The 15118-nt window shown below is 39.7% G+C and overlaps 2 protein-coding genes across 2 annotated transcripts; one reads left to right on the forward strand and one right to left on the reverse strand.

Annotated features, from left to right (window-relative positions):
- Positions 1 to 202: 202 nt before the first annotated feature.
- Positions 203 to 3658, reverse strand: LOC115687961 (protein trichome birefringence-like 9). Its single transcript, XM_030613675.2, has 4 exons — positions 3288 to 3658; positions 1903 to 2292; positions 1629 to 1787; positions 203 to 533 (listed from the first exon to the last, which is right to left on the reverse strand). The coding sequence occupies exons 1-4, from the start codon at positions 3656 to 3658 to the stop codon at positions 203 to 205; spliced, it is 1251 nt and encodes a 416-aa protein (XP_030469535.2).
- A 7910-nt stretch (positions 3659 to 11568) lies between these two features.
- Positions 11569 to 12348, forward strand: LOC130139065 (agamous-like MADS-box protein AGL82). The gene has a single exon (XM_056315291.1). It carries the CDS (start codon positions 11569 to 11571, stop codon positions 12346 to 12348), a length of 780 nt encoding a protein of 259 aa, XP_056171266.1.
- Positions 12349 to 15118: the final 2770 nt, after the last annotated feature.

Genomic DNA, 15118 nt, shown 5'->3' on the forward strand with positions numbered 1-15118 from the left:
TTTGCTGTGATTTTCAAATTGCATTGAAAAGAACGAACAAATCAAATTCAGCCTCCGGAGGCGAATCGTCACGGCGAACCTCGCACCATCAACGAATATGTCCGCAAACCGGCACAAACCACTTCCTCCGACATGGGATTGCTTCACGACCGGCTATATTCCGCACGTCGTCGCGTAATCTCTCTTCTGTCTCCTGTCAAGTTCACTCGTGCACATAGCTTCTGGACACAAGCTGAGCATAGAGAAGCTCGTTCCAGGTGTCCGGCACGCCCGGCAGGCACCAGTGGCTGCAGTCCTGGGGAGCAGTGGGTGGAGTGCCGGGCTCCCGGTGGCTCGACGGGTGGCCATCGTTCCGGAACTCGGTCATGTGCGTAATGTTCAGGAAGTGGACCTTGCTGTCGTTTCCCTCCCCCATTTCTCTGATCGCCTCGTAGATGAGCGGGTTGTACAAGGGCACCGAACGCGGCCCTGTGGAGTCGAATTGCGGGTCTTTGCTGATGTTACATTGCCCTCCTTTATCCCACGAGCCACGACTGCAATTCAACACAAGTCCTGAAAGGTCAGATGATCATCTAACGCAGAGATCTTGAGATGTATTCTTTCAAATTCTCACAAGATAAAGACCAAAAAGATGGGCAAATAATTCTTGTCAAATTAAGAATATTTGTATGTATGTATGTGTGTGTGTGTGTGTGTGTGTGTGTGTCTATATATGACAGACAATCCATTTATGTTAATTAGATAAAGAAAATTTAACTATTCTAGTTAAATCTATTATTAATGTTCGCAAGATAAAATATCACCATCAATTTGTATTGCTCGTTATGGTGGACTCCATTTGATCCAACAATTAAGAATTTCATATGAATTTCTTTTCTTTATAGGATTGATATATAACGCTTCTAATTACTAGTAAAGAATTAAAAAATTTGTGTAGGGTCATAGGGCTACTTTTTTTTTTCCTTCGAATCTTCAATTTATCTATAAAGCTATTGATGCACGAACATGATCCCGTGGAACTAGGTTACCGAAAATTGATACGTTATATCATTCTTCTTTAGCCAAGTACTAAATTTAAGAAAGCTAGTAGTTAAAAAACTTTGATTAAGTTCTAGTATTTATTTTTTTGGAAATTCAATGTGGCAAAATAATTCTATTTAGTGTTTATGTTTTTAAAAATCTAGTCCCTACCAATACAATTATCACTACCACTATTTTACTCATCGATTTACACAAAATCCCCTTATAAAATACGATTACATCGAAACAAACGAAACACCATATTAATAGCTAACAACTACCTCCACGAATAAAGAAAATAAATCAAAATAATTCTGAATTACTATATTTTATTTTTATTGGTTATAAGTAAGTTGTAACAATCTCAAAATGAACAAGGGCAGCTTACAATGAGTCACTTAGCAATGTAATGATCAGTACTACTACGTATGTGTACTGTTCGGTTGATAAATACGTGCCATTTGTGTAATATAAAACATGTAACTTTTATAGATTACATATTGTTATATGACCATATCATCAAAATAAAAAATATTTAGTAAGTCAATTTTCAAATTCTTCTATCAACTCGTATAAGCGTTCTCTTCATGCTTCTCCAGATTACTAACCTGTAATGCACTGGGGAGTAGCTTCGGAAGAACACATGACTTGTCTGAAGGTCCAAATCCCGCTCTGCCCAGAGCTTCCATGTCTGAAGAGACCTCCTGAATGCTGTAGTCGAATCCATAGTCGTATTGACCGCTCCCTTTTCCTCGAAGTAGAATCCCCTGAAGAAGAAGAAGAAGACACCAAGACATCATTCGATGAATCAAATCGTAGGACCGAACTGTAATTCACTACAGAGAATGAGAAATTCGATCCATCTACGGTTCATGTTCATACATCTTTGACGTTTTCTCTTGGTTCCACCAATGCCCGGCATTGAACATGATCACATTCGCGCCGACCCACATCCTCGAGAACCAGTGCAACTCGTCAACCCGGATGGTGCCCCGGACTCGGGCCGGGGAGTTCGGGGGGACTCTGGCCGTCGTGACCAGGAACGGCACCCGGTAATACTCGATGGTGAGGTTGTACTCGTGGAATAGGATTGAGAGGTAGCCCTTGTGTTTTCTTATGGGGTTCCCGTTGGCTTCGTATACGGCGGATCGGTTGGAGACTGCTTGCCAAAGCATGCACACCAAGGACTCCCATTGATTTCTTCCCAAGGAGTCGCCGGCAAACACTATTCTTCTGTTTCGGCTACTTTCTAAGAGCTTGCTTGCATTAAATCTACGACATTAGAAGAGTGGAAGAAAAAAAAAACAAACTTGAATGAGATCGGACTCAAGAGTGTTTGAATGCCGCAAAATTAAAGGAGGCTTTTCATCTTAGACAAATTAATGGACATAGGACAGGCTGTGCTACTTGATGAACGACTAATAACTCCAACTCAAATTACTACTTTGTGCTAGCCTCATACCCATGCTCGCTCTTTTTCCTCCGCGCACACTTCCGATCTAACCTTATCCAATCTCTTTCAAAGGAACCACCGAGTGCGGTAAACAGGTTCACACGTCTTTCACGAGATCAAAAGTTTGAATAATCGAATCTTTAGATGCCCTGGGCTTATGTTACATTCCATACGGAGATTCCTACTTTTTGGCAAACAAGTGAATGAAGTTGCAGTAACAGATCATGTCTATTGTATCTCTCAACGCCTTCGTAGCGATTATGAAATTGATAGCTGTCCAAAGCTGCGCTTCCTAATCTCTTCATTAGCGAGATCATTCTCGCCAAAGTCGCTTCCATCGGTCTTTATCTTCCAAAGATCAACAAGTTGTGATGCCAATTAGCTCAGAAATTTAAATTAGAGAACTCTCAAAGTTTTGATTAACTCCAAGAGGCTAAACATGTTTGCAAGACACTTAAATAACCTTATTCAACGCCTAGCACCGAAGTCTTGTATGTTCAAACTAGGAAACAATAAAATAGAGATTAACTAGGATACTCGAGATAGGCTATATGTTAAGCTAATCAGATACCAAATTAAGTACGTAATATCACTAAAAATCCCAGAGCATTATCCGTCGTTCAATAAAGATAGAGCAAGTAAACTAAGAAAAAAGACAATACTCAGATTTCTTGACTTATTATCCATAATGTTTCTGTATTGGTGATTGAACTTGAACATATAATGAAGGGGTAACAATACATGCAATGCAGTATGCTCTCATCGACAATTAAATTTTACCAAAAAGAGTCCTCGCTAAGATCAAGCTGCGTACCTGGGAAGATCGCAGCGATAAGGTTGCCAGCGCCACTTGAGATAATCATCATCTTCCCGCCCGTTCTTGTGGCACCGGAACCCTGGGTCGAGGAACGGGCAACTCTCGTCATAGTGCCTGAAGGCGTTGCCCTCGTCCCTGATCCACCTCCCTCTCCAGTAATCGCACTCTCCTCCGGCCGTGACCCGCTCGGCGTCGCCCGGGGGGACGAGGCTGCGATGAAGAAGTGACGACGGGTACAGCTCGAAGGGGCTCGGGCAGTTGAGCACGACGTAGGAAGAGAGCAGGAGGAGGAGGAAGAGGAGGAACGGCAGCGCGCATTTGAACTCTCGCAGCACCTTGTTGGGGAAGGACAGAAGGTGAAGATCCATAAAAGGGATGATCCCCACAGAACGAAAAACTATGAACAACGCCTCGGATCTATCCCCCTCCACTAGAGAGAGATAGAGAGAGTTAACTTATGTGGTTCGGCTTGCCGGCGAAGCAATGATTTCAGGGTTTTATGATAGATTAACATGGTCGTCGTGGAGGTCTAGTTTATTATATGAGGAGGTGGAGATGGAGATGGAGATGGAGATGGACTCCGTCATACACGTCTCGACGACATGACGGCCTGTCATTGCCGGTTTCGTACTCTCCCTGATAGATTCCGCCGGTTTGGTGCCAAAAACGGGGGGGAATAAGGAGAAAAAATTTTGTTGCATACTCCACCCGTTTGATAACCATGGAAGATTTGGTGGGATCGGCTTTAATTAAATGAAGGCTTAGCTGGATATTTGGATATTCTGACATTTCATCGAGTGTGGTTATTATGATATAGTATGTTATTTGGTAAGGTGGGTATATCTTTTATTACCGTATAGGGAAAATTGTGGGTATATCTTTTATCACCGTATAGGGAAAATTGTCCAAAAAGTCATAAATTTATTGTATTTTTGCCAATTCGATCCTAAACCTTTCAATTTTGCTAATTGATTCATAACATTTTCACGTTTTTCCGATTGAGTCCATCTGGTTAATTTTGGACAGATATCGCTGACGTACGCCGGCCTTCTTACGTGGCACGGCCGACGCTGACGTGGATAATTTTTAATAATGTTTTTCTAATTTTTGTATTCTTTCTTTTCTTTTTTCATTTCTTTATTTTTTTTATAAACCTTTGGGCAGCAAGGCGGTTGGGCGAGGGCGTTACTGCCCTCGACAGCCACAAGCAAGGCCCTTCGCATCCTTGCCAACCATAGGCAAGGGTCGACACCCAAGCCTGTTGGTCGGCAAGGGCCGCGATGCCCTTGCCTAGATCTTGGCGAGAGCCCTTGCCTGTAGCCGGCGATGGTCGCCCAACAAGGTCACTGACCAAAGGTTTAAAAAAAAAAAGAAAAGGAAAGGAAAGTTTAGGAAAAGAAAATTAATAAAAATATTCGAAAAATATTAAAATATTATTAAAATTTATCTACGTCAGCGCCAACTGTGTCACGTAAGACGCCTAACGTCTACGTTAGCGATTTCTGGCCAAAATTGACTTGATGGTCTCAATTAGTAAAAGGTGAAAAAGGTTTATGATTCAATTAGCAAAACGAAAGGTTTGTGACTGAAATGACAAAAATGTAATAGGTTGTAGATTTTTAAACAATTTTTTTTCCCATTTAGGCCCTGTCTAGTCATAGTGGTTAAGGAATGGATGCTTGTGCAGATGAGATGCATAGAATAGGTTCGATTCTTCATATCGCCGCACGGAAATAATCCCACCCTGGATTTGGCTCGTGTTTGACCATGTCCATGAGGTTTGTACCTTATTATAAAAAAAACATAGTGTGAATATGTTGATCTATTAACACGAGTTCTAACAATAATGACCAGCAACGCTAGGTTCCCTCATGCTAAAAGTACCCAAAATTAAGTGTACTTGATTTAGAATACTAGATAGTATGGTTCACTGTAAATTGGTATTTAAAAGGAATTGAAACACGAGATGGTGAATTTATGTATTGATTGTTGGCTAAACGAACTCATACATTTGTATATTTGACACCATTACTTAATCTCCTTTGGTATTTCAATGTTAATATACTTTCTTAAAACATTTATAGCGTTGCTCAGTAATGATGGGTAAACAGAAACAAAATTACCAAAGAAACCTATATGTCTGTGTACGTAGATATGTAGATAACAATGACTAAATGACCAAGTGGTAAGCATATTCATCCTCCTCACTCAAAGTCCCGGTTCAAATTACCACGCTTGCCCGTTCTCTTTGGGCCGCTCCCAAAAGCACAAACACGTGTCTCTAGAACTTATCCGGTGTGGGTGGGACGGGAAGACTGTCACACCTGATAGAGATCAGTCATGTGCTTAAAGAGCTCCAGACACTCAATTGATTGATATGAAAAAATAAACATTCACTAGCAAGAGAACATAAGGAAACTCCACCAGGATTGATGCCCCCTTCCACTCTCTTTTGGCTCCAAGGATAATTTTTTTTTTTTTGTCAACATAACATTTCATTCACTTTCTCAGATATACAAGAGAGAAACAACGTAGTTCAACTCTAAATTAAAACAAATCCCAGACAACAAATGAATCATTAAAATAATGTAGGGTCACTCTCAAATAGCAAATTTGTGACTTCTTCAAATCAAAATCGGCGATTTTGCCGGAGGATAATTTAAATGCCATTCATTGACGGAGTTTGCAATATGGTAAGTTAATTCGCTTTTCGCCTATAGGCCATTCCGTCGATTACAGAAGGAAAAGGACAAGCAATCGGATCATAATTTTCTGGCCTCATGCGAGGACATCTAAATATTCATTTTCATACAACTTCTGCTTGACATTTTCCTATGTTTGTCATTGAAAAATTATTTACGGATCTTGTCATATTCCTTTGGAAGAGTTCGGACTACCATTGTCAAAATCTCCTTTTGAAAGATAAACTTCCAAATTTGGTCTATGAACTTACACGGTTTTACCAATCATTCTTGTCCAACTTGCAAAAAACGCCAATTCCTAACAATCACCGCTGATCTTCCATAGCTTCAACTGAATAAAATCATCCATCATTTCTCTGCAAAAATGCAGAAGATCTAAGAAAGTGAACTTTGACGAGAAAAATAGTTAGCATAACCAAATGGAAGTACTTAAAAGATTCATTGCGAGTCTTCGAAGAAGATGATCTAGGCATTTGCATCGAATTGGCACATCCTTCCTGAATTGCTCATGGATTGCAGTCATATGACTTTGAAACTTGGCTCCCATATTCTTCTGGGATTCCGCTTTTTGCTTTGGGGCATCAAGCTCCTCGCAAAGATGGCGCACTCCCACTTCTAGTGCTGCACTTTTTGCTGCAGCCTCACCCTCTTCATTGGTTGTTCTCCTAGGTCGTTCTACCCATGCCGAGACCACGAGTGTGGCCAGGTCTTGATCCAATACAATCGCGAATTTATGAGCTAATAGAACAAATGCATCCTCAGTCTCCTCCTTGTAAGCATCTGCGACAACAGTGAGTTTATTCTAGCATATCCAAAATCGTTCTGACGTATACATTCCCCAGTAATTTGATCCCTTTATCATTAATATCAAAATATACAGATCATTTGGAAGATATCAGCAACATCATTCATGTACACAAGTAAATTATCAAGGACATATGGAGCATGGACATATCAAACGAAAGCATTTCACCATGTCATAGGCAACATGAACTATGGATTTAGTACCTGTTGTGCTGCGGATCTCCTGCTTTGAATGGTTTTCTGCATTCTTTTCACTGAGAGCCTGTACTTATCAAACGAAAGCATTTCACCATGTCATAGGCAACATGAACTATGGATTTAGTACCTGTTGTGCTGCGGATCTCCTGCTTTGAATGGTTTTCTGCATTCTTTTCACTGAGAGCCTGTACTTATCAAGCATGATGGCAAAACTTAATTAGTAAGGACAAACATGTAATATATGCCCGGAGTTGTCTCAGATCACAATAAAATACACCAAGAAATATCATAGCAGATCTATTCTTACCTTCAACTCTACCATAGTCCATTTATTATCAATAAGTCATTGCCAATCATTCTCAGATATAGCAAATGGGAGACCCTTGTTACACTTGTGATGCACATGCAATTTGTGTTTATATTCCCTTACTGTCTTTGCATCTGTTTTAGCACGAACCCGCGATTTCTCTGATAGTCCACAGTGATTCCAGCAGCATCAGGAACAAAAAGAAAAATGCATACATCAGAAGAAAAACACCTCAATAAAAAAAATGCATCCAACCACTCAATACTTCTGTAAAAATCACAGTACATGTCTCAAGAATGACCAGTTGGATCCTGCAATATATAGAAGTGAGATTCTCACCTAATCTAGAAAGGAAAAGAGACGCTAAAAGGAAATTGTATAGCCTTATAATTTACTTCTCCTTCTATTTCAGTATCTTCGACCTCTTCTTCCATCTCATCAGCATCGTTGTCAATACACAATTCACTTCCTTCTAGATCAGGACAACTCAACTCGACAAAACTTTTAATGAAGGTGATCGGAGACCTAACCATGAGGACTTATCTTCACTACTCTTCATCGGAGGCGTCAATTGAGAGAAAACGATTGTTGTTCTTAGAAGGGCTAATGCACTTGTCTAGTGTGGATAAGTTGGAGAGGAGAGAAGACCAAATGCCTTTCTCAGATTGGAAAAAAAAAAATTAGGAGAGAGAAGTGGGAAAATATTAGAGGTAAAATGAAAAATGAAAGTGAGAAACTAGAGTAGAAATTTAATTTTGCTTTAACCCAATTAGTAAATCACATTCGCATTTCTTGATTAAATTAACATAAGGCCAATTTATAAGTCCTATGAATGTCAATTAAATTACAAGTCGATACATAGCCCTTAGGGATAATGACACAAACAGTTCCTAAATTTTGGTTCAATGTGCAATGTGGTCCCTGAACTTTTAATTTGTTCAATATAATCCATGAACTATTAATTTGTTCAATGTGGTCCCTGGACTTTTGGTATATATTCAATGTAGTCCCTGAACTTGAATTGATGGAAGGACTATATTGAACATTTTCATATAGTTCAGGAACTAAATTGAACGTGTACCAAAAGTTCAAGGACGATATTGAATCAATTAAGGATTAAGGAATCACATTGCACATTGAGTTAAAGTTCATGAAACACATTGAGCAAATTAAAAGTTCAAGGACTATATTGCACGTTGGACCAACATTCAGAAACTGTTTGTGTCATTTTTCCTGGACCTTAATTAATTTCCCCTCCTGTATTTTATGAAGACAAGAAATTTACACTTAATTTTTCTTTTGAAAGTGGATATATAGATTCCCGAGAAACTTGTAATAATTATAAGGGTCACGTTCTTTTTTTTCTTTTTGCTTTTTTTGGGGGGTGGGTGTGTGGTCAGAGTTTAAAGGTTATGTTAACAATGTTTCAAGCCAACTTGTCGAGCATTTTTTAATAAATAATATTTTAAGTCTAGAAGGTACTAATTACAGCATATTTTAAGAAAAGTCAATGTATTTACCATTTCCTCTTGGCGTTTTGACAAAATAGTTTCACAAAATCCATATTATAATTTTTTCCATTTGGATTGTATTAGTTGAATGAAAATAATAGGGAAAATTCCAAATAATGGCCTAAAGTGCCATCATTTTCTCAAATAAGGACCTGAAATTAACTTTGTGTCGAATAAGGATCTGAAGTGGCATGTGTGTCTTAAATAAGGGCCTGAAATAGCCATGAGAGTTCCAAATAAGGACCCGACCATGCCGGTCGCTCACCGATCGCCGATCGGCAAAATATTCCGGCCGATCAAGGGTATTTCCGTCAAAAAACCATGTTAATTTAAAATTATTTTTATTTCTTTTCTTTTTTCTTTTTTTTTTATTTTTTTTTCCCTTTTTCTTGTTTTCCCTTTGTTCTTCGCCGGTGGCCGAAAGCCCGGGAATGACTGTGCGAGGGCGACCCTTGCTGGCAACAGGCTATCTCCAACTTATTTGTTTATCCTTTCTCTCTTAATACTTTAATCACAATCTCGCCGCACAAAAAAATGCATATAATCTATTGAAATTACGAATATATGTATTTTTGACAAATTTAAAATCTCTTTTTCTCGGAAAGAAATCCAAATCTCTGTCTCCCTGGCTTGGGTTGATTTGCTTTTTTTTTTTTTTTTTTTTCAATGGCCAATAGATATCTTGTCTTGATTAAGTTGTGATGAGCACGCACATCTTTTATTGAAGGTCCGTTTACATTTACTTACTCTTGGAAAGTTGTGATCATATCAACTAATAAACGGTTATAATATTCACAGTCTGGATTTACTACTAATTTGCCTTGGTTGCTTTACAAGCGCAAATTTCAATTGATCAATAAAAAAATATTTTTAGTCTTAGTTAATTCATCAACTAGCAATTCATTTGCTTCAACCTGATCCATTTACTGTCGATTATTTGATAGATTAAATCCTCTATATTGAAATAGGTAAAGAGTCAAATATTTTGACACATCTTCGTGACGATGAATCAAATCTTTTAAACTAGGCTTGGTTATGTATAGCTATATTGTAACTGTATATAAGTGTAGAATTAAGTTCAACTACACATCGTGACGGTGTACGTATATATTTTAAGACCAAATCTAAAACAAACAGATTATTTGTAAAATTACAGAGTTGAGAACATTTTCATTTCATAAAGATTTGTTGCCTTCTTGGTATATTTATTGTAAGTAGTGGACTAATTATCAACTTTCTTGGAAATTTTAATTGATAATTAAGGTCACAATTACGTGCATCATCACCCGCGAAGTCGTTCTTTTATTTATTTTTATTTTTTTATTTTTTTTTGTTTGCCCTTACAAGTTACAATCACCTCCCAGTCATCAAGTAAATAAAAAGCCCTAGACAATTAAATTAGTAATTATTTCAAATTGATAAAACAAAAAAAGCCCTATATAAAAAACTTATCGATTATATCAAATATATAATAATTTGAGATTTCGCGAAATACAAGGTGGTACTGATTAATTTCGTCTTGAAACAATTAAATTATGTAGTTCGAAGCTATTGAAAGCGAATATAAAGGAACATTCTTTTTTCGTTAAAATGGAATTGCTCTAAAAGATAATCTCTTTCTTCATCCCTTCTCTATAAATTGAAGTTCTTTCCTTTCTTCACGGTCCAACACGCAAAAACCAGCTTCCACGACTGAAACACAACGGTCACTTCTCTCTCTTCTCTCCCTGTCTCTCTCTGTTTTGAATAGGGAGAGCAGCGAGAACAGAGACGTACATTACCTCTTTGCTCTGTCTCTCTTTCTCCATTGAAGCTCTGGGGGTTTATCGAAATTGCAGAGGGAGGAGATCTTGGTCGACCGCATTGTGAATCGGTGAGTGCTTTCTCTCACCAATAACCCTAGGTTTTTCTTTTGGTCAAAAGCGGTTTATTGAAATCTCCGTAGTTCTGTGGTGCCCAATTGTCTCTGTTTTTTGTACTCCTGTTCTCTGTTCTCTGTCTGCGCGCGATCTCAAGTTCTCGTTCAATTATTTGTTCTGTTTCTTGCAAAATTCGATGAAGAATCGCCCACCCACACCTTTCTCTCTCTCTCTCCTCTCTCTTCTATCTCTGGAATTGCTCTGAAATTTTCCAGCGACATTTCTGGTGAATTTATGTTATCCTCATTGTTTTTTCTCCTGGTTTGTCTGGATTCTGACATTCGGAGGTGACTCTCAATTACATCCTTTGACGGTGTTCCATTAGGGCAAGACATAAAAGGGAAAAAGGAAACAGGGCAAGAAAGAAGCCATATATAATGTTGTTTGAGGAGGAGAAAACAGGGACGTGTACACAAACCATTGATTGATTTTTTTCCACGATGTCAAAGATTATTTAGGCGTGAATTATGCAGACGAAAGCCTCCATTAAAGACCAAGGTTGTTTGCTTGAAGTAACACTGTACCATCAGTTTACTGTTCAAGACATTCAACCAACTTCAACTGTCTTTTATTTTATTTCAACTGTCCAAAAAATCAAGATCCTTTCTGAATTTTATTTTTAGATATTCAGATAGAGACAAAATCATGAATTAGGACTAGAGGATTGCTTGGTGATCGATCCATATGAAGAATGTTTTTTTTTCCGTCTTTATTTTTTAATTTTTCTTGTCTCTCGTTTACCAAGAATAATCGGTACAAGTCTATTTTTTCTTTCCTAATTGTTGCTGTTTCTACTTTTTGTAGGATTTATACACAAAAAATTAAAAACTTTGAGACATGGGTCGTCGTAAATTGCCTTTAGAGCTTATTCCCAACGAGAAAGCACGTAGAATCACCTACGAGAAGAGGAAGAAGAGCATAATGAAGAAGGCCCAAGAGTTCACCACCCTATGCGGTGTCGACACATGCATGATTATCTACTGTCCCGAGAGATCCGCCGCCAGAGCCACGGAGCCCGAGGTCTGGCCCGCAAACCGCGAGAAGGTAAAGCGCATCATCGAGCGGTACATGAGCGAGGGGGCGGACCGCCGTGCCAAGAAGACGGTCGGGTTGCCCGACTTCTTTGTGAATCGGAAGAGGAAGGTCAACACCGAGCTCGCCAAGGCCCGACTGGCCAATTGGAAGGCCGAGTACCCGATCTCAGAGGCGTTGATTGAGGGCCTATCCAAAGAGGACCTAAAGAGGCTATTGGGCTCTCTGGGGCACAAGCTCGAGGCGGCCAAGGTGAGGCTGGCCGTACTGAAAGAGGACGCAATGAGGAGATCATTGAGCCGTACAAATGATCATCACGCACATGTAAATTATCATATGTATCATCATCATCACATGCACACCTCATTTCAAGATGACTGCCATTTTGGTGATGTCCCTCCTGGGCAAGACTTTCATTTCGCCACCCCAGAGGGGATGATACTTTTGGAGACATCGTCGTATGGCCCCATTATGGGCAACATGCCACTGGAAGGCACTCCGAGCTTTGGGACGTGCTATGACGAGCTGATGGTCCAGCCAGCCTCGCTCCTCATGCCGCTCTCGGTGATGCAGGCTTCGTCATGAGTGGATTTTCAGTTTCTTGATTATCACTAAGATTCTGAGCAAGAAGAGCACACGGTCTGAGTTGCTTCTTCATGCATTATTGCGTGATTTTAGCTCTTCTATTAGTTGGTTGAATTTTAATGTGTAGATATGTCAATACTTTTACGAGAGCAAGGTTGTTACTATTAGGGGCGAAATACTTTGTTTCTCTCCTCATTGAATTGTTCATATTAGATAGCGAGGAGTCTTGTAATTTTTACTTTTTGGTTGTCCAAAAAGATGGACAAACATGAAAATAAATATATAAAATCTGGCGGGTTGTGGTTTTGCTCATTTCCATTAACCTCTCTGGATTTCTTTTTCTATTATTCCGAAAGTGTTAACAGAAGAGCCGTGAGATGATTTGCTTCAGAAACACAAATTCGGACAACTATCAACTATCAATAAAGGCTTTGAAGGACAAAGATAAACATAACACACTCCCAAGTCACAAATCCAAGTTGTTTCATCGTCCCATGTGTAGTGTGGGTCCACTCTAGTTGTGTTGCATGCGAGTGCAAGCTGGGGAATTACTGAGAAAAAACTTGTTATATAGTAAAAAGAATGACAGAGCAACAGCAATAATTTCTGAAAACATAGAGAGTCTGCAATGCGCAGGTCTCTTGTTTTTTCCACTATGAAAGCGCAGTTCCTCAGATTATAGAACGCCATCCCTCTCCATCTCTCTCGTACTTGTCTCCTCCAAGAAGCGACAGATCAACGAGACTCGCTCCCACCGCATCTTCGCTGAAACCAAAACGTCAACCACTCAAACTTTGTAATGGCGTTGAGTTTCAGAGCCATTCTTCCAAATGGGACACGCTCGCTTGCTGCTGTTGTCGCTCTCTCTTCCACTTCTGTCGGTCCCGCGCTGCCGAGCCCGAGCTCAAGTCTTTGACCCAAGGCTTGCTCAAATCGGCCAGGGACCCGGAGTTCTTCCAGTGGACGCGAGACATCAGGAGGAGGATCCATGAGTAGCCAGAGCTCGGGTTCGAAGAGCACCGGACGAGTGCCAACTCTTTAGAGACGAGCTCGACTCTCTCGGGATCAAGTACAACTGGCGTCGTCGCTTTCATGGGGTGCGGAGAGAAGCCGGTGTTCGCTCTCAGAGCCGACATGGATGCTCTACCATTGCAGGTGAGCGATCTTAAATGACATACCCGAGTCGAGGTTGTGTCAGTGTAATGGGTTTTGGGTTATGTTCTTTGGTACAAACGGAGGTGAAGTGTTTGTTCTTTTGTCAGAACGCGTGAAAGCATGTCAAATGTGGGAAAGTGCTCGAGTAAAAGTAATTAGTCGGTGATGTCTGATAGTCGAACAGGGCCATTGATTTCAAATGTCAACTGAGGGCTAAGTTCTCCAGTAAAAGTAATTAATAAATTAATCGGTGATGTCTGATAGTAGAAACAGGGCCATTGGTTTCGGGTATATACGTGGGGCTAACGTGATTGATTTACCCGTAAGAATCACAGGTAATGCGGGTCTTTGCCGACATTTAGTAATTTGAAGGAGGGTGTCTTGAAATTTCGTGTGAACCATTAGTAAATGCAGAGTAGTTCATGTTTTTGACTCTTTGTTGTCTTTCCAATATGCGTTGATGATCACATGAAGGAACTGGTGGAGTGGGAGCACAAAAGCAAGATTGGCACGAGTTCATACAGCGGAGACCGCCAACGAGACTGTTCAGCCTTCGCTAATAGATCACACAGCATAACACCTGTAGTTCTGCTAGGCCTTGAGCCCACCCTGAATTTGGGTACAAGATCTGTTCATATCTGAATACTTCACAATCTACTGGGCATTCGGCCTTGTATTTTTCATGATATTTTCTCTCCATTTATAACTAGGTCCTCATGCAAATAAATCTTCCATACAGTTGTTACATTTACGAACTCATGCAAATGGATCTTCCAACAACATTTTTAGCATTACTTGGATACATATAGTTTTCTTCTGGAAAATTGTACACTAGATATCACACTAATTATCAAGCCATAGATGTTCCTGTTGAAGAACAGAACAATAATCAAAAGGCATGGAGGATAGATTAGCAGTGTGAATGAGAGTTACATTCAGTGGGATATAAACTTCGATACCTTGTCTTCTGGCAGATCGTACTAATCATAGTGAGGAAGAATTTCATAGCAGTCATTTTTCCGTCTTTGTTTTCGATTGACTTTTATTCCCGTAATTGAAAATTCTGCTTGTTCTTCCATATGAATAGATGTCAAGGTTGCAGTATCATCAGAGTCCACGCGATCAGCTTACCTATGATTATGTCTTAATTTAGAGAAAGCTTGATGAGTAAATATAAATTTCCTGCTTATCATTGCGGTAAAATGCTATTTGTTCATCACATTAATGTCAATTTTGTCGGCCTAGGCTTAAGCGTTTCCATCACTTGCATTTGTCTGTTTCATTTAACTTAATTCGTCACATTCAGGGGGAACAACCAGTTGAACATGTTCAGCATCACACTAACCGGCTTGCATTTCTTCAGGAGAAAACATTCTTTGGCAACATGTTTGGGTGAAATGGTTTGCAAGATACTGGCAGTCTTTGTAAACCTGTACATTCTCAGAAATTACAGGTGGGACGGAACAGACGTATGCTTCTCAACTTCACTTGTACATCACTTACAATCACACTGCAGACATCTGGTAATGGGCAGTCATATACGTGGAGTGGGACAGCAAAAAAAAAAAAAAACCACAGTTTTGCATCAGACGCGCAACTAGGTCTGCTCTTTCCT

The sequence above is a fragment of the Syzygium oleosum genome, unplaced genomic scaffold (assembly GCF_021117445.2).
Source record: "Syzygium oleosum isolate NSW1041296 unplaced genomic scaffold, Sole_v2.1 Sole_v2.10, whole genome shotgun sequence".
NCBI classification, from domain to species: Eukaryota; Viridiplantae; Streptophyta; class Magnoliopsida; order Myrtales; family Myrtaceae; genus Syzygium; species Syzygium oleosum.